Raw genomic sequence first — 18,877 nt, 5'->3', positions numbered from 1 at the left:
TGTTTGGCAACCTAATGAAAAAACAGTGCTTGTCGGACACAAAAACAGTTTGTTTCTTGAATGGTAGATAGCATTCTCATTTCTACCTGCCTCCTGTGTGTTATTTATTGCACAATAATCTTTCCTCCTACCCTTTCTTCTTGTTTCTCAAAGTGGTTTTGCTGAGCCAGAAGCAGTGGAGCATCAATCAACGGAAGGCTGAGAATTACAGGTTAAGAACTGTTAAAAGGGCATCTCAAAGTCAATTGGTCCAGCTGCCACTTCAAGCAGGGACATATTGAACTTTGTTTCAACGATCCATAGGCCGTGTTTTTAATTTTAGTGGTTTAGCAAAGGGCAGGTACCTTGGAATAGAAATGAGCTTGAGACCTTGCTGTGACTTTCCTGTCTAATCATATTGAATATAAGAACACTGTTTGAAGATTAACCTACTATGTAGAATTTTGTGTGCTCGTCAAATGGATTATTTTGCGATCAAAAAGAGTTTTACAATAGCAATAAAAACATGTTATTTGTTATTTGATTTCCTAGACACCCCCTAGGTGCACCTAGCAATAGGGAGTTTTAAAGGAGCTGCCACTAATAAGTGATTTTATATTACTGTCACCCTTGATTTACCAGTTGTACAGTCAACCGTGAAGCCTTGTGAATGCTACTATTTAGGTGTACTAGAAACAAAGTAGGTCAATTGGAGCAATTTTGGAATTTCTTCTCTACAGAAATAAACTTGTTATGGTCACATCTCATAACTGCTTATTTACTAACATATTGTTTATAACAAGAATGTGCATTGACTAAGAGCATTTAATCAGACATTGGCTTTGATTTGTCAGATGTAAGAAAGTATGTGGGAAAAAAAGCAAATGTTTGGTTGCAATGAGAAGGTTTCCCATTAGTTATTAAAGAGAAAACCAGACGCCTCTGTAACAAGTCTTTTGATCTGTTGAAGCCCCATACTTCTGGTACAATCTAAGATAACATTAATCGTTGTCATCCACTTTACACATCCAGGACTTCCAGATTAATAGAAGTCTGAATTCCAAATGCTAATTGCCTACTGGCAATAAAAATAAATTAAAATTTCCTCTTAAGGTGACATTTGGGGGGAAAGAGTAGAGTTTCTATCACAAATTGCCATACTAAATGTTTCACAATCAGTGTGGCATATTAATAAATAAAGATTTTAGAGACTATTTACGAAGGACCTGATTAAGAGTTGCACATTAGTACATTTGCGTGTTGTAAAGATGTATGTATTTAGAGTTGCACATATATTGCACTTGTGGTCCCCTGTACTTTTTTCAAAAGCTGGACAGACTTAAAAAAGACCTGTTTGCGATGATGGTCTACCAAAGTGCTATCTGATTAGGTAATGTGCTGCCTATAGGGATTAAAGATTCATTATTTAATCGGTATTTTTTGTTCTGAGCTCTGTTTCTTCTCCATAGGGTGAGTTCACATACAGTTTGATCCCTGTGAGACTCATGTAGAGCTGGACTCATTTGCACCCTGAACGTTAGCTGGAAAAGACACAGGCATGAAAAAGCGCATTTACATGCATATACAGTACATATGTTCAGTCAGCTGCATCTCAAGATGTGTGTAACTCTGCAACACTAGTATATGCAATAGATATATATCAGGAGCAGCAAGTCTAGAGCAGAGAAAACATAGCGAATGGCTGGAGAGGTGAATCTGCAAACATCCAATCGGAAGCGGTTAGCTAGTACTGCAGACCGTAATCATTATCATTGCTTCTTGTTGTACAAGCCCTCCAGTACCTGCAACAGATACAGCACCTTATAGGTGTAAATGTACCTGCATCCAAGTCTTCCCTTACCGTACTTGGCCTATACTTGCTCACCCAATCCCTTTCCGCCTCTCCAGTCGTAAGGCGTCCCAAGTGTAAGATGTAACAAAATCTATTCATATCCATACATAAGTATGCTATGCACTTTTTGGTATGCATTTTTTAGTATGAAAATGTGCATTTTACAGACATACGTCCAACTCTACATGAGCACCTGTTTGTACATATGCTTGCTGTACTGCAAGCAATAGGTGGCCATATATGTGCTAGTTAGCTAAAAGAGTTGCCTATAGCCTCAATACATTATGCTGGTCCCAGCTAATTGAGTGAATGAAGATATCCCCAAAAGACACATAAATGTGCAGAATTTATATAGATCCATGATGGATTAACAGAGTGATTACAAATCAATAAAACAGAAAGATAAACATTAACGACAAAAAATATCCTACCTGTTTTTATTCTAATTAAAATACATTAACTTTAGACCTTTTACTGTTATAGCTATATAGCTAGCATTAGTAATACATGCCATTTAAATACAATGTTATTCATAGCCCATTATAGTTAGGCAACCTGAACAGTACACTCTTCTGTAATGTGTACAGTAAGTGAAAACAATTATCACAGGCCCCCTGTGGATTACTGTGCGCGGTAAACTTACAGCAATTGGTCAGAAGGAGGTCATTCTCTCAACATGATAAACATTGCTGCCTCTCCAGGCCTCCCAGCAGGGGTGCTTTCCTCTCTCCAACACAAACTGCTGACCTTGGAATTCTACATGCTCATAGCCAACCCAGTTTTGAAATATAACACACACTATGGTTTTATTATTTTGTTTCCAACGGCTATAGAAAATATATGTTTGAGACACAGCCCTCTATATTATCACTATACCTATTTTTATTTTTGGGAAATGTTTTAATCTCTACTTTGAGCACTGATTCGCAGTGAGACATGCCCACTTATGCAGCATATGTTCATCATCACCATTTATTTATATAGCGCCACTAATTCCGCAGCGCTATACAGAGAACTCATTCATATCAGTCCCTGCCCCATTGGGGCTTACAGTCTAAATTCCCTAACACACACAGACTAGGGTCAATTTGTTAGCATCCAATTAAACTACCAGTATGTTTTTGGAGTGTGGGAGGAAACTGGAGCACCCAGAGGAAACCCACACAAACACAGGGAGAACATGCAAACTCCTCACAGATAAAGCCATGGTCGGGAATTGAACTCATGACCCCAGTGCTGTAAGGCATAAGTGCTAACCACTAGCCACCGTGCTACCCCTTTGCATTTTACTTGCACTGACAGTGCTCAGACAGTGTGTGCACACAACTGCGGCTACTCAGACCTGCGGCTATTTGGTACTTACGACTCTTTACACCTGAAGAGTCATGATGGGAGAGAAGGGGTGTCCTAAAGTAGCCATTGTACAGTAAGGGTGTGTTTGTGCAATTGCATATGGATTCAGACTGGAACGTGGTCACAGATATGACTGAAAAAGTGGTTTTATCTGCGGGTCATCATGTGTAACAAGCATATGATTTGGATGATGAACAGCCGAACTGCGTGTCTTTAGAGGTTTGCTACTAAATCGCAGGCGCTTATTGAGACTTAAGTAGTAGTTCGGCCACAGATTAGGATTTGCTGAGCGTGTTGTAGAAAAGATAATAATAATATTTTTAAGTTACTGGTTCGTGAATGCCCTCCTGAAACTTTTACTAACTACATTGCATTTCTTTAGCTTCACTCTTTATGTTTTAGCCATATCATAGGAAGTTATAATGTCCAGCACCTTGCAGTCAGATGAGGAAGTTCACAGAACTAACCCTACATTGCTATATTGATTTACCAGAGAAGTCACTTAGGGGTATATTTACTAAACTGCAGGTTTGGAAAAGTGGAGATGTTGCCTATAGAAACCAATCAGATTCTAGCTGTCATTTTGTAGAATGCACTAAATAAATGAAAGCTAGAATCAGTTTAGTAAATATACCCATTAGACTGTGCAGGGGCAGAAAGCTTGTTTTGTTTTTATAAGGAATTGCATTACTTGGAATCTTCATTAGTTTGTGCCATTTGCCAATAAACCTATGTAACACACCATTTATTGTACTAGAGGAAGGTACCTTGTGGCTCTTCAGCACTTGTTGATCTATCAAACCCAACAAGGTGGGAGTCATAGTCCAACAACCTGGAGGAACACATAGCTATATAACCTGTCATCATCGCAGGACCAATATTTTCTTAATCACGCTCCACTCTGTACTTTAAGTGAGAAGACAGTTTCAAATATTTCCCGATGTTGCAGCACTCAGATGTATACTCATGCCTGGCACCCTGGAAACATTCTTCATCCAAGACAATAATCTGAACATAATACAGTTGGAAAGCAAAGTATGAACCGCAAGATGAAGCAAGGGCACAAGTGACAGTGATAGAGCAAGATGCCGTCATTGGCAAAGGTATGTAAGATTTCCCCAATGATTATTTCAATCACAGAAGAAAAACATCTGCCTGACTAATGGATTATTAAATTAGGCTAAACATAACCACATAGCTCCTAACCTTTCAAATAGCTAATGAAAGACATTTTAAGAACTACTACCTCAAACATATATTTATGAGAAAATAAAAGCAGTGTTCAGCTTTACTTACTACTGCAGCTCATACCCCCTACCTTGCATCAAAGACAGCAATATGAGCATCTCACAGCAATCGCAGATCCCCTACAAGATTGCTGATATAGCAAGTGTATGTCAGTGACTCTTGCTGTGGTAACCATCACATTTTCAGTCAACTGATCCTCTCATGACACTTGCATTCATAACACCTTTTCCAGACAGACCTACTAAATAGATGTATGTTTCCAGATTTCTTTCTTTATTGATATTTTGCGCAATAAGCTCAAAAAGAAAACCCGTGCCAATGACAGGTGATAAACAAAAATCTTTATTCTCTTTAAACTTCATTTTATTGGTTTCAGGTTAAAATACATGTTTGCATGTAAAAGGTTATTGCTGAATTCTGCGGATGGATTGGATCTGGAAGGTCTGAGCATGGGATCCCCACTCTCTCCAGTGCTTATACTCTCCTGAGTGATGGTCACATTCCAGGATGTATTGGAATCCACGGTAACCGGGATACTGGTAGCACACCCAGCTGTAGATAGGTGGGACAAGGTAAATCAATGAGTCACTACTATCTACTGATACAAAGCAACACTCAAAACCTAATGGGAGATGTCAGCACTAAATGACTATGTGTGAATCCATAGTGTCGGCTGAAATATATGTGTACCCGTTTCATGAGATGGAAGCATCCTATTCAATATTAGCTGGTAACATCAACATGAAACTATTTTAATGTTATTAACTAGAATAAGTAACTCTGTAAAAAAAGTGTTTTTTAATACACTAATCCAGGGTTTCCCAAACCCAGTCCTCAGGGCTCCCCAACAGTGCAGGTTTTCCATATCACATGTGACATAATTAGGACCACCTGTGGATCTGTTACAATGTATCAGTCAGTAATGAATACACCTGTGCTCCAGCAAGGAGATATGAAAAACCTGCACTGTTAGGGAGCCCTGAGGACTGGGTTTAGGAAACCCTGCACTAATAGAATATTGCATAATTTGCCCCTCATTAGCAAACAAGATGGCATCTATTGTAAACAAGATATTTAGAAACATACACATAAATGATATACCGGTCGGTCGGTGGGCCTGAGTTTTTAAGGAGAGCAAGGCAAAGAAAAGGAGTAAGTTTGCTCCTGGATAAACCATGTTACAATGCATGGGGTGCAAATGAGTTTATTATTTTGCATGTAGAGAAAACATGCCCTATTTCAACTATAAATCTGTCCCCACAATTTAATTTTACCTCCCTCTTCAATGCAACATGGTTTTGCCAAGGCGCAAAGCTACTCCTTGTTTTTTGTTTTGCTCTCCTTAATTACTCAAGCTCAGTAGGTGTAACTGGAATTGAGCTAATTCAGTCACTGTGCAAATCCCCACACTCAATATACATGCCTGATATTTAAATGGCCTGAAACAAGAGCATATCGGTGAACTTGGAGATAACACTGTTCAGCAACATCTAGTGGGTACATTAATGTATATTGTAGATGGATGCACAGATAACCGTATATGTTTGCAATATTCTACTATTTAATTGTTTAGTGTCTCAGGAATATAATGACACAAGTGATTTTGACATGATTGCTTTGTTAACAGAGTTTTTTTCCATAGAACAAACTGTATTACTGATTTATCTTTGATGACTTCTTTCCAGCCAGAGTGCGAATACTTCTAATACCGCTTTCATACTGCCGCCCCGGCAATATCCTGGGTTTTTCAAGCCGGGTTTTTGCCGGGGCTCGGAGTGTCCCAGTTTAGAAACACCATTCATACTGCACCTCGGACCCGGGAATTTCCCGGGTTGACCCCATTCATACTGCACAAGTCTGTGCCCTGGCAATTTGTGGGAGTCATCACCAGAGCAGTTTTCATTGGCTGAACACACTTTTTCAGTGAAATAAAAGCAATTTTCTCCAACAAACTCCGATTCTGCTTCAGCTTGATCTACACTCCACCATCCACCATTTCTCCTAAACTCCTTCTCGAATCTTCCACGGGCTCCCACCGATGACATTATCTTCCAGAGACAGGCAGACAGCCAATCAGCTTGTTTTCTGTGCAACCCGGGTTGAAAAACCCGAGTTGCACCATTCATAGTGCAGGCAACCCGGGTCCAACCCGGGAATTACCCCTCGATAAATCCCAGGTTGAAGACCCGGGTTTTTAGACCCGGTATTTTTGACTTGTACCATTCATACTGCACCAAGACCCGGGTCGTTTGAGCTCGCCCCGGCAAAAACCCGGGATTTTGGTGCAGTATGAATGGGGTATTAGCAAGGCATCTTTTCTCATGGGAGGTGCTAGTTTTAGCATAGTTTTATGGGCAAGCTCAGCATTGATTAGCTGATTCTAGATGTGTGGGTTTTATTTCCAATAAAATATGATATTTTGCAATGGAGATGAGCGAACTTTTCGCAACTGTTAGAAAAAATATTCTCATATCACATTTTTCTAATCTTGGTCTTAAGTGTTTCTAGCCCTACCACAAACACGACACATAGCAGAATGATTGGACATTCATTGTTCCAACTCTATTCATAGACAATAAATTCTGCAACGATGGAAAGCAAAAGTTGAAGATTGTATTGTCAGTTCTGTTTCATCTCCGTGTGCCTTACAGCAACAATCATTGCCACAAAACAAAAAACATACTTTTGTCATAGCAAAACACTCCCTTTGAATATGGGGAACTGGTCAAATTAAATCTTACAGCCATCGATATTGAATTCTGCGATTATCAAATTAGAAGCACTGTGAACTAATGACTTACGCGCCAGACTGGACACGGAAAGAGCCAACTTCATTGTTACACCAGCCCATGGCCTGAAGAGAGGGATAGTCATCACTCAGCTCTCCCTTCCTTCCCAAGAAGTTTTCCTTTTCAAAGATGGTCATCTTGCAGTCACGATGGTTCTGATAATACAGAATTCATACATATTACTAAATTTCAGTCATATTCAAAGTGCACTGGGAGTAATATTTTATTTTAAAGATATTATGGTTTTATATAAGATGTCATTAATAGCTAGTAAAGATTTAAATGCATAGAGTTCCTGAAATGTGCATCCAATTTATTTGTTACTTTGATATACTTTAAGGTTAAGTAAATTATGTAATATTACATCATGAATTTTCTCAATGTGCCACTACCACCTACTGAAAAATGTAATTACCATGCTGCTCCCCTTAGCCAGAGCCCTGAGGTGTGCTACATGCAGCCGTTTTTTCCCAGCAACCCTCTTCTTATATCAGCCCCAGTCAAAAACCAGCAGTGGATGGTAGCTTAAGAAGTGCTATTATTCAAGTGTATTAAACCACCTCCTGCCAATTTGACCCCGCCTACTGATAATTTGTCCATACCCACAACACGTGACTTGTCTTCAGAATATTTTCTAGGGCCACTTTATATTTCCATATCACCCCTGTCCTTGAGACTAAGTTAAACCCAGAACCGCTGTAGGCTAGTGCTAGCTAGCCTGCTCTGTGTAAAGAAAATTCTCCTTGCTGCGGATGGCGGGCTAAACCTGAGAGTCACCACATATGGGTCATTTTTTTCTCTTACAAACTGCATGGAAGCTCTGTTAAATTCACCCTGTGGATTATGGAGCAACATCAGTGCACAGATCTAGTTAATAATAGAGATCATTGGAGTACAATAATTATATATGCTGCCCATTGTTTAAAAAACTTGACAGACCGACAGACTTGACAGACCATGACCTCAACATAGACCAGGTTGAGGTCATGGTCTAGCAAAGTGCCAAGTGTGTAGGTAAGGTGCTCCCAATGACCTCTACTTCAGTAATCAGTACTTTTCAGTCTGCACTGTTCTATATAAGTACTTGATTAAATAAAGATACCCTCCACAAAAACCTAACTGAACAGTACAGATATAGAGCCACACAGCAAATCCAGATCATTAAAGTAGAAAAAAACTTCAACTTGATATTTTATTATCATAAAGAACATATATGTTTTATTGTATTTAGTAAGACTACCCTGTCTTTATGCTAACAAAACAAATTAACTGTTGACCTTTCACTGTTATAGCTAGCATTATTAATCAATGCCATTTAAATACAATGTTATTCATAGCCTATTAGAGTTAGGCAACCTGAACAGTACACTATCCTGTAATGTATACTGTACGATAAGTGAAAACAATTAGCACAGGCCCCCTGTGGATTACTATGCATGGTATACTTACAGCACAGGCAATTGGTCGGAAGGAGGTCATTCTCTCAACATGATAAGCGTTGCTTCCACTCCAGGCCTCCCAGCGGGGGTACTCTCCTCTCTCCAGCACAAACTGCTGACCTTGGAATCCTAAGTGCTCATAGCCAATCCAGCTGTGGGAATATAACACATACTTTGGTTTTATTAAATGTATTCTCCAATGTCTACAGCAAGGATATGTTAGAGACGCAGGTTTACATTTTAACACTACACCGAGTAATATTTTTGGCAAATGTTTACTATTACCTATTTTAAGCAAGTCATTTTGCGGATCGTGTACTTCATAACTGTATTGTGCTATATCATGCAGCATAACTGAATTTTGCAAAGCAGGTACATATTAACGAAAAAATAGTTTATTATGTTATACTAGGTAAAAATAATTCTTAGAACCTCAGCAGGGGCAGAACTACCATGGGAGGAGGAGGTGTAGGTCTCTTGTCAAAGCCTCATGACAAGTATCCTCAACATTTTTATGATATTGCAAACAGCACAAAGTAGTTGTTAATTTATTTGTGTTGGTAATAAAGTGTTACTTATTTTCTTTTTACTGTAATATTTAAGAGTTTGCCCATCCTCAGTACTGTGTTTTGTCTTTGATATTGCCTTTGGCGAGTCAGGGACATGCATCATTCCCTTCAGTAGAGAGGCTGGTTCAATCTTTGCAAAATATTTTTGGACTAATTAGGTTAAACTGTGATAACTATAGAGACATAGAATGCGCCAATAGGAAATATTTTGCTATTTATAGTGGCTGCTTATAACAAAAAAGGAAGTCTATGATTGGTAAGAGCAGCCAGGGATTGATGAGTAGAGGGAGCTTCAGTAAGCTGGAGGAGGTGAGCCGCTGTCTGCTTAATTTACATGGGGACCATTTCTAAATTTTATTGTGAGTCCCACAAATGTCTTGTTGTATTTCAGACCTCAAGTATAGGTGCTGATCAGCTTTTCTCAAATTTATCAGTGTCAGGCTAAATATGTATACCCAGGGCCATCTTAACAACAGCAAAGCAGGGCACCGGGGCCCCTAGATATAGATATAGATATATAGATGTATACAGATACAGATATAGATATAGATAGATAGAGATAGATAGATGTACTTGCTCAGTGACCCTTGAAGGTTTTTTTGCAGGTTTTTTTCTTTTGCAGGATTATTTATTCTCATTAAGAGCCATGCCTATGAGGCCCCCCTGCCCGTGGGGCCCCCGGGCAGCTGCCCATCGTGCCCAATGGAAAAGATGGCCCTGTGTATACCTAAGTACTTACCTGACAGTGCATGAACTATGATTCATTTATCACATAAGCAAAGAGTGTCAGAAACTCTATATCATGTTTCTCACAATTGGCTCTTATGTTTAATATGTTTACTATTTTATTTAGTAATACTGTCATATAAATAGCATGCCAAACATGGTTGCCTTCTGACACAGATATTACCATGAGACTTGAAGCTCTTCTTTTCACAATTGACTTTGTTACTGCATTTGTCTATTATCACACGTTAATAGGACGCTCCACCTTCAGACGACTTTAAATTACTGATTTGTGCATGCCCTCTTGAAAGTTTTATTTAATACATTTGCCATGTTTTAGCCATATCATAGGAAGGTGTAATGTCCAACATCTGGGGGTATATTTACTAAACTGCGGATTTGAAAAGGTGGAAATGGTTGCCTATAGCAACCAATCAGATTATAGTTATCATTTATTTAGTACATTCTACAAAATGATAGCTAGAATCTGATTGGCTGCTATAGGCAACATCTCCACTTTTTCAAACCCGTAGTTTAGTTAATATACCCCCTGGAGTCAGATGAAGAGGTTGATAGGACTGACCCGAGATTTCAGGCTGTATATTGGTAGATTTGCCAGCATTGTCACTTTGACCGAACAAAGTTGCAGGAAGCTTGTTTTGTCTTCATAAGGAATTGCATTGTTTGAGATCTGAATTAGTTTGTGGCAAGTGGCAATTAACACATATAAAACACTCTTTATTGTACTATGTACTAGAGGAAGGCACTGGAGGCTCTTCAGCAGTTGTTGAGCTACCAAACTCAACACATGCTTCAACAACCTGGAGAAACACACAGCTATGTAACCCATCGTTATGAACAATATTTCTTACTTACGCTCCACTCTCTATTTTAAATGAACGGACAGTTTCAAATCCAAATTCCATGATGTTGTAGCACTCAGATGTATACTCATGTCTGCGGCCCTGGAAACATTCTTCATCCCAGACAATGATCTGAAAATAAAGCCGTTGGAAAGCAAAGTATGAGCCGCTAGATGAAGCAAGGGCACAAGTGACAGTAATAGAGCGAGATGCCGTCATTGGGAAAGCTATGTAAGATTTCCCCAAAGATTCTCTGAATGACAGTAGAAAAACATATCTGCCTGACTAATAGTATCATTCAGCGCAGTACAGTATCTGTGACTAATTACGCTTCATGTCATCATAAGTCTGGAGGGTAGCTTGGGCTATCAACTGTTTCATTTTTCTAGTGAATGTAGGACTTTTATTGAGCAGAACATTATGCCTTTGCAGATATAAATCTAGCACAGACCTTAGGGAATAGATGTCTGTGTGAAATAATGGTTTGCAGCAGGCTGTTTATCTAGAATGTTGAATGCTGATTGCTGCGAATTATGGGTAATGCAAGTTGACCCACTAAATAATTTCCATGAAAGTACTGACCATATTTTCATGTTAAAAGGGTATATTAAAAATGATATGTAGGACAAGGTTAGTTATTTTAAATGGCTGACTTAAACAAAAAAATGACTACAATAACTAATTGTAAATAAATAGTAATTAGACCTGATTTATACACATAAGTTAAAGGGGAAATGTGAATTTACTCAGCATCTAATATACTCATTTTTAAGGTATACTAATAACATGAGCTCTTAGCCATGATATCCACCATGTAATAAATTCAATACTATTCCTGTAAATGTATCCACTGACAAACCTATTTGATATCTAGCATCTAACACCTTCATTTTATTTTCAGTTTTCAATATATGGTGAAAGCAGGCTCAATCGCACATCATGAATCTCCTCTAGCCCATCATATGTGGTTCACAAGAAGAATGTGACAGGGTAACTGCCGTAGTCATTTACTTTTTAGGTATTATGGTTTGGTGTTGGCCAATTGCAAGAACTGATGATGTTATTGGTCTTAATTGTTAGATATTTGGAACTTTTGATATTGGATAAAAAGATAAGAAACTTTTAAAGTTAAACATAAGCAGTTTTAACACACATCTGAGACGCTAATTTGAACAGAACTCAAGCAGCTCAGGAACTAGGCATCAATGACAAGGTGACATTTTGACTGTATATTCTGAGCCATTTATTTTCTATAAGGATTATCCTTTACCATACAGTACAACTTGAATTTTAGTTCAGACCAATCTGCTGTTCATTTACAACATTTCACACTCGTCAAGAACATCCTAGTGTATAGTCCCTTAAATAGTTTTGATATTTACTATAGTTTACCGTTTAGTGATAAGTAAGATAAATATAGTTATTGACTTTAAAACAACCCAATCAAAATATATGGAAGAACCCTGCATCAAAATTACTCAGTAAATGTAACTCTTTACTTGTTCCCTTATAATTGTTCTATTTTATAAAGAAGAAGGAATAAAGATCTTATGATTTGGACACTATTAGTGTAGAGAGAGAAAATAATCACCTTCCAGTGTCCAGCAAACTTAGTACAATGTTGAGTCATATTGTCTCTGTCCTGTAGAGTGAAAAAGATAACCATCATTTAGAGTCATGATAATGTTTTAACACCATCCTCATAATAATAATAATTATTAAGTTACAATGTATATGCTAACAGAAAGCTTTATTGTATGATATTGCCTGCTGATCAGGTCCCTTTAATAACAATGTCCTTTTCCTGACTCTTAGGGAATCAATTAAATGAATTAATGGATAAGAGTGTTTTGTTTGTCTAGTGCCTTCTGAGAGGGTTCACTTAATGTTGCTTGTATTGGAAAATGTTCATAGGGTATCCCGGTTGACTGTACTAAAAATTCTAGCCCGTGTGCCAGCCTCTGCATTAAATAATCAATATGGCAGTACCTTGTCCCTAAAATGCTGCAAGATTTATTTTTTACACAACAATTTGTGCAATGACGAGATATTTTTGTTTGCACTAAACAATATATATATATATATATATATATATATATATATATATATATATATATATATATATATATATATCTTCATTACCTAGAATTGGTAATTGGTTATCACCCATTCTTTATCACTGGTTTAAATAAATCCGTAATAGAAGTGATTTCATGTTTATTGTCTTTGTCTTAAGGCCTATAATGTTTCATATTTCTGGATATTCTGTAATACAGGTTGAATCTGGACAGGGCCAGTGCTACCATTAGGCAGACCTAGGTGCCAATGATTAGGGGCATCTGAAGCACTGAATGAGTGATGTAATGAATTGCCACCTTCTTACCTGAGAAGTTGTTGCCTGCTGCTCCTTCATATCTGTAATATGTTGGCAGTGTGGCACTAGGCTATGGTTTCAAAGCCCAATACCACACTCCCAGTCTGAGGGGCAGATTCTGTGGCCCCCCACCTTCTGCCTACTAAGGTAAGATGTAGTGGTGATGGTCACAACGCCCAAGAGGGGGTGCTGCCTAGGGCTCCTGGGACTGGGCATACAGGTTTGCATTGTCTTTTGATCCTAAAATGTTATCCATTTCCTGGGAGGGCTGGCATATATTAGCCCGTGCGGCAAGACTCGAGTCAGCAGCCTATTAGGAAAATTTTAAAGGGAAAAATATGCAGGTGGCCCACTATGGGACCAGTCCGGGGAACACATGCCCCCATGCCTCCCAGCCCAGCATGTCCCTGTCAATCCTTACATTTCCTGATAAATTCTATTGAGCTTTACTCCCTCTGATATATTAAATAGTAATTTTACTGTATTCCCCTGGATGTTAATAGTAAAACTAGGATATTTTAATGTGGTATTGGTGCAATACAGCAACATCTCTCAAAAGGAAGCAAATTTAGGGACTCAAACTGACCTTTCACTATAATATTACTGAGGTGGTTTAGAAGTTGCCATGTCCATAGATACTAGATAAACGGTATCACACTAGGTCCATTTTTTTCTTTGCTTCCTTTTTACTACTTTTTGCTTGTTTACACTGAGAGGCTGATTTGAGGAGACCATTCAATATCATCAGAGAAAAGGAGAGATACTAAGGACTTTGATACAATGCCTGTTTCATTTTTCTTTCTAGTAAGTGTTATCACAAAAGGGGATGTGTATGGTGAAGGAAGAATTAATTTCACACATTTTGGTCTTCTTATACATTTACTGAAGGCGATTTTACAGCTAACTGTCTAGTAAGTGGAATTTCATAGGAGAGACTCCACAGCGGAATACGTTTTGGATGAATTCACAGAAAGTATCACTATTTGCATCACTTTTATCATGAATAGATTTTTTTATGGTTAAACAATATCACACTATTTTTCTTTTTATATGTCACACATCATTTTAAGTAATTGATACGGAGAGGATGCCACTAAGCAGTGACAAAAGGATCTATCGGTGGTAATCAGCATATCGATGCTGACTAACCCGACAACACTTACCCCGATGTCTTCACACGGAAAGGGCTCCTTCCCAACGAGGCTCCAGGACGACTGAAGTGCCAACCGACTGGAAGCAATCGCGATGAATGAAGTAGCCGCCACAATTTGATGACGCCACTGCCAACCGCGACGCTGTTATCGGTGCTGTTAAGGGGGTTATGTAAGTATGCGGACATGGACAATGTACAACACTTTGTAAAGTACATTGTCCATGTCCGCATACTTACATTACCCCCTTAACAGCACCGATAACAGCGTCGCGGTTGGCAGTGACGTCATCAAGTCGTGGCTGCTTCTTCATTCATCGCGATTGCTTCCAGTTGGTTGGCACATCAGTCGTCCTGGAGCCTCGTTGGGAAAGAGCCTCTCGGTGTGAAGATGTCGGGGTAAGTGTTGCGGAATAATCAACATCATTATTCCGTACCCCACCCGGATCTATACTTTAGTCAAATATAAGTATTTTTTTGTTATTTATCACATTATTTGCAGTATTCTACATTTATGCATATATATATATATATATATATATATATATATATATATATATATATAAATATAGACTATAGCACTGGACACTTTGTTGATTTAATAAAAGTATATGGTTTTGTTTATTTATCAAAATATTTCTACACTTTTCACTATTCAGTCTATGTGAATACAGGCAGTAGCACTGGAAACTCTTTATATTTTCTTTTATATCTAACACTAGTCTGAATGATTGTTGTATACTTTACAGGGCTATGTTAGTTCTTTCTATCTCATGGAGCTTAGGGCTTCCTATTAGTCCACGTGGACACTCCCATTACAGTTACAACTATAATGGTAAACAAGCAGCACCCCCATGGCTAACAAATTACAGTTTTATAACCACCTGTCTGTAACCCAGACAAAATCAGTCCAGTATCACTTGCACTCACATAGTGATACTAATGATTTTATAACAGTCCTTGACAGCTGTGGAGTTTTTGCATAGTTGCTAATGACTGACAGAACTATCTCACTTTTTCAGCGTAAGTGGACAACACTACAAGCTTTTGTAAGCTAAAGTGCCATGTCCCATCACCCGTACTGACTATTAGACGAAATATACCCATTACTAGTAAAGGAAACAGGATTCTCACATAGATGTGGTTTTATTGGCAGGCCATTAATTGTTTTAAAAAATAAATGGCCTCGAACATAGCAGAGCTATTATTGCAACTATGGAATTGTGCATGGTTTTTATTACTGTGACATTATCTACATGAAAATAACTTGTAACTGACTAAACACACATCTGCAAGTCGCCACTACAAGCAACACTAATCAGACGCTATGTACACAGCCCTGCTCTTCCCTGTAAAGCGCTATTATAATTGAGTGCAGTCCAAACTCATTGCTAAGATAAAAAGGGCTCACTAAAGTCTCATGCATTAAATATAAATAATCTGCTTGTTCACTCTGAAGTACCTCTTTGCAATTTTAGATATTGTGCCTTTCCTTTATAAAACAAATTCTGCATGTGTTGCTTGTTGCCCTGTAGCATATACTGGAAGTAATGGTAAGCACAACGATTTTTTTAAAGTTAACAAATATTAATTTCTGCTTCTTTTAAAATTAGACAATACAGTTTCTGGCTGAACAAAATGGCAAATATTATTTACACATTCTTTGCAAATTAAGAAAAACAAATATTGATGGACAGTGGGTTTTGAACTTGTAGCTCCCGGCCTTACCTAATTTTCCAACAGTTACAAAAAATATAATTTATCAGACACAAGTTAATTAAAAGAAAATGTACAATTATACTGGTTAGCAAAAGTAAGGCAATGAAAAGGAAATGCATTATTAATTCAGAACTGTACTATGAGGCCTGAAGTGATGAACCTGGATCCAAGGTCACATAATGGTTAAGAAACCCTGATCTTTATTTATCTTTCTATATGTCTGTCTGTCTGTCTATACATCCTAATAGACGGACAATATCGATCCTTGTATCAGTTTGTATTTGTCTTTAGGTAGCCACGATTATGATATCACATGACTCATAGTTATATGCATACAATAAAACCAGATACCAGATATATTGATATTGGTATAGCAGTGAATCGATTCATTTCTTATCACATAATACACCAAAGCTGTTTACATTAGCAAATGTTTCAGCATTATGCCATAAATAAATCTGCTTGGAAGAGATTACCCTTAATACTATGCTTGTATTATTGAATACTTGAAAATGTTAATTGCTTTTTGTATTCAATTTTTTTCCATGTTATAGTGTTGTCTGTGTTGTGTATCTCATGCAATGCTTACGTGAATATAAATTAGACAACTTTCCTAAGTCCTAGGGCTAGATTTACTAAACTGCAAGTTTGAAAAAGTGGAGATGTTGCCTATAGCAACCAATCAGAATCTACTTATCATTTATTTAGTACATTCTACAAAATGACAGCTAGAATCTGATTGGTTGCTGTAGGGAACATCTCCACTTTTTCAAACTCACAGTTAAGTATGTATACCCCTAGAATTATAGTTCCAGAATCATATGTTTGAAGAGAATATATAAACTCTATAAACTGTACAGTATATGGAATTAAAAATACCATATGCCTAAAATGTCCCACATTAAAAGCACAGAGTCCAATAAATCATTGCAATAAATGTTGAAATACTATGATAACATATTTCAATGCCGCTATTCACATATTACATTGAAAATAATCTACGTGGGTTTAATGATTGTATTATACAAATTAGATAGAAAATCAACTGAATTTTGGTACAGTAGATCAATAATGGCACGTTGTTATGTAACCACTAGATATGAGCAAAGTTGAGGTGCAATTCCGAACAACTTGCATTTTTTGGAAGACGCCTCTCCCACAGATATGCGAAGTTCCAGCGATACAATCTTTGAGTCAAAAGAATAGTGTCCCCCACTGTATTTGTAAATTTGCATTCCAGATTTTGCTGAACTTGTATCCATATATAGAGCTGGGACCATAGGGAATTCAATTGTTTTGCCCTGTGGGCTGGTTGGAGTATAAAGGAGAAGACTAGGTGGAAAGAAAATGTTAGGGGGTTTGTGCACGGAGCACTTAAGGTTAAATTCCGCAAGACAAACATGCCAAAATTCTGCGCAGAAATTCGGAATACGGCAAATATTTCACTGAACATTTTTAATAATGCCGTTCATTTCTAGCAACCACATACAAATTCTTATCATAGATAAAACATTTTTAAATATCCAGATCTTTCAAATGATACAAATGCTGAACAAGAATTGCACGCATCGTGACTGAAGCTATAAAATCAAAGAGAAACTAATATATTCTAAGCATCTGACAGATCTGTTGCTGTAAGTACATTCTGTCATCTGTACTTGAGCAAATTTGGCTATTTTTCATGTCAAAATGTTTTTCTGGCACTGTAATTTGACTGACTAGAGGACGTGATTGATATATCAATGCATCTCTCCTGGAGAAAGGTTTTATAAATGGATACAATTCAAAATATTGGCTGTTCTCATTTTACATGTTTAACCCAATCTTACCATTATGACTACTAAGTATATTTCCCATCAATGAAAGGGTAAATCTGCTGACCATAGCCATTTGAAAGCAAATAGAAAATGCTTATTAAATATTGTTTGAATGGTTTCCTTTTAATCATAGGATATATTTTATTTCTATTCAAAATAAATAAATTTGTTATGAGTCGCATTTATATATGAAAAATGATTTTAATTGTTTTAATTTTACGTTTGGTGAATGTAAGGATTTTATTATTTCAGCATAAACAATGCAGTCAACATTTAATTGACTAATAAATTGTTTCTGTTTTGCAGTCCTTGAGCTGAGCATTAGAAAGCCCCAATGCAGAGCCATGTGTGCCACATTCTGATACAATATTTATGTTTCTAATGATTACAGGTTTAGCCACCAATAGAAGTAAATGGCACAATCCAATTATAAGTAAATTGCATTCTTCATGGGCTCCTCTTGAATACATTATTTTTGCTGGGTTCTTTAAAATACCAAACCCAGACAAATTCCACTATTAGATCTGCTAACTTACAGGTCACCAAACTCATTTGTATATGTGTACCATCTTCTAAACGTAGCGTTTCTATATATTACCAATGCTCTGATTTGTTTGTTAAATATATACTTGTTAATACTTGTTCGACCAGTAAATATCTATTAATTATTATTTGTTCATAAATATATGTTAGTTTTTTTTAAACAATTATCTGAAATGATGCATTGTTTGAATAAAAGTCTGAACTGAAAGAACTGAAATTTTGTCTACAAAAGAAATACAGATTATTTCTGTCACCTGTGCAACCAACAAAGGAAGTGACCAAACTAAAGTCTCTACGTAAATGTTTATGAGACTATAGGCCTTACCTTGCTTAAGATCAAGCAGCTGAGAGTCCGGTGGAGGCAACATGCCGAATGGCATATCTGCAGGGGTTTTTATAGCCTGCTGAACAGTCATAGACAGATAAAGGCAGCTTTACTGAAAATCCTCAGTCAGC

At 37.4% G+C, this 18,877-nt stretch overlaps 1 protein-coding gene across 1 annotated transcript; it reads right to left on the bottom strand.

The window, feature by feature from the left end:
* Nucleotides 1-4,760: 4,760 nt before the first annotated feature.
* On the bottom strand, nt 4,761-18,796 carry CRYBA4 (crystallin beta A4). Its single transcript, XM_075192387.1, has 6 exons — nt 18,747-18,796; nt 12,410-12,460; nt 10,832-10,950; nt 8,671-8,812; nt 7,234-7,376; nt 4,761-4,984 (listed from the first exon to the last, which is right to left on the bottom strand). The coding sequence occupies exons 2-6, from the start codon at nt 12,446-12,448 to the stop codon at nt 4,837-4,839; spliced, it is 591 nt and encodes a 196-aa protein (XP_075048488.1). The 5' UTR covers nt 12,449-12,460; nt 18,747-18,796; the 3' UTR covers nt 4,761-4,836.
* Nucleotides 18,797-18,877: the final 81 nt, after the last annotated feature.

This window comes from Mixophyes fleayi, chromosome 1 (assembly GCF_038048845.1).
Source record: "Mixophyes fleayi isolate aMixFle1 chromosome 1, aMixFle1.hap1, whole genome shotgun sequence".
Classification (NCBI taxonomy): Eukaryota; Metazoa; Chordata; class Amphibia; order Anura; family Limnodynastidae; genus Mixophyes; species Mixophyes fleayi.
The sequence above is the reverse complement of the archived record's forward strand: the minus strand, read 5'-3'. Positions and strand labels throughout refer to the sequence as shown.

Excerpts from the sequence above, each read along its gene's own strand:
- CRYBA4 (XM_075192387.1), bottom strand. The coding sequence starts at position 12,448 with ATGACTCAACATTGTACTAAGTTTGCTGGACACTGGAAG. Across the intron at positions 8,813-10,831 it reads TTTAAAATAGAGAGTGGAGC|CTGGATTGGCTATGAGCACT; the intron begins GTAAGTAAGAAA and ends ATATTCCCACAG. Across the intron at positions 7,377-8,670 it reads TCCGACCAATTGCCTGTGCT|AACCATCGTGACTGCAAGAT; the intron begins GTAAGTATACCA and ends CTGTATTATCAG.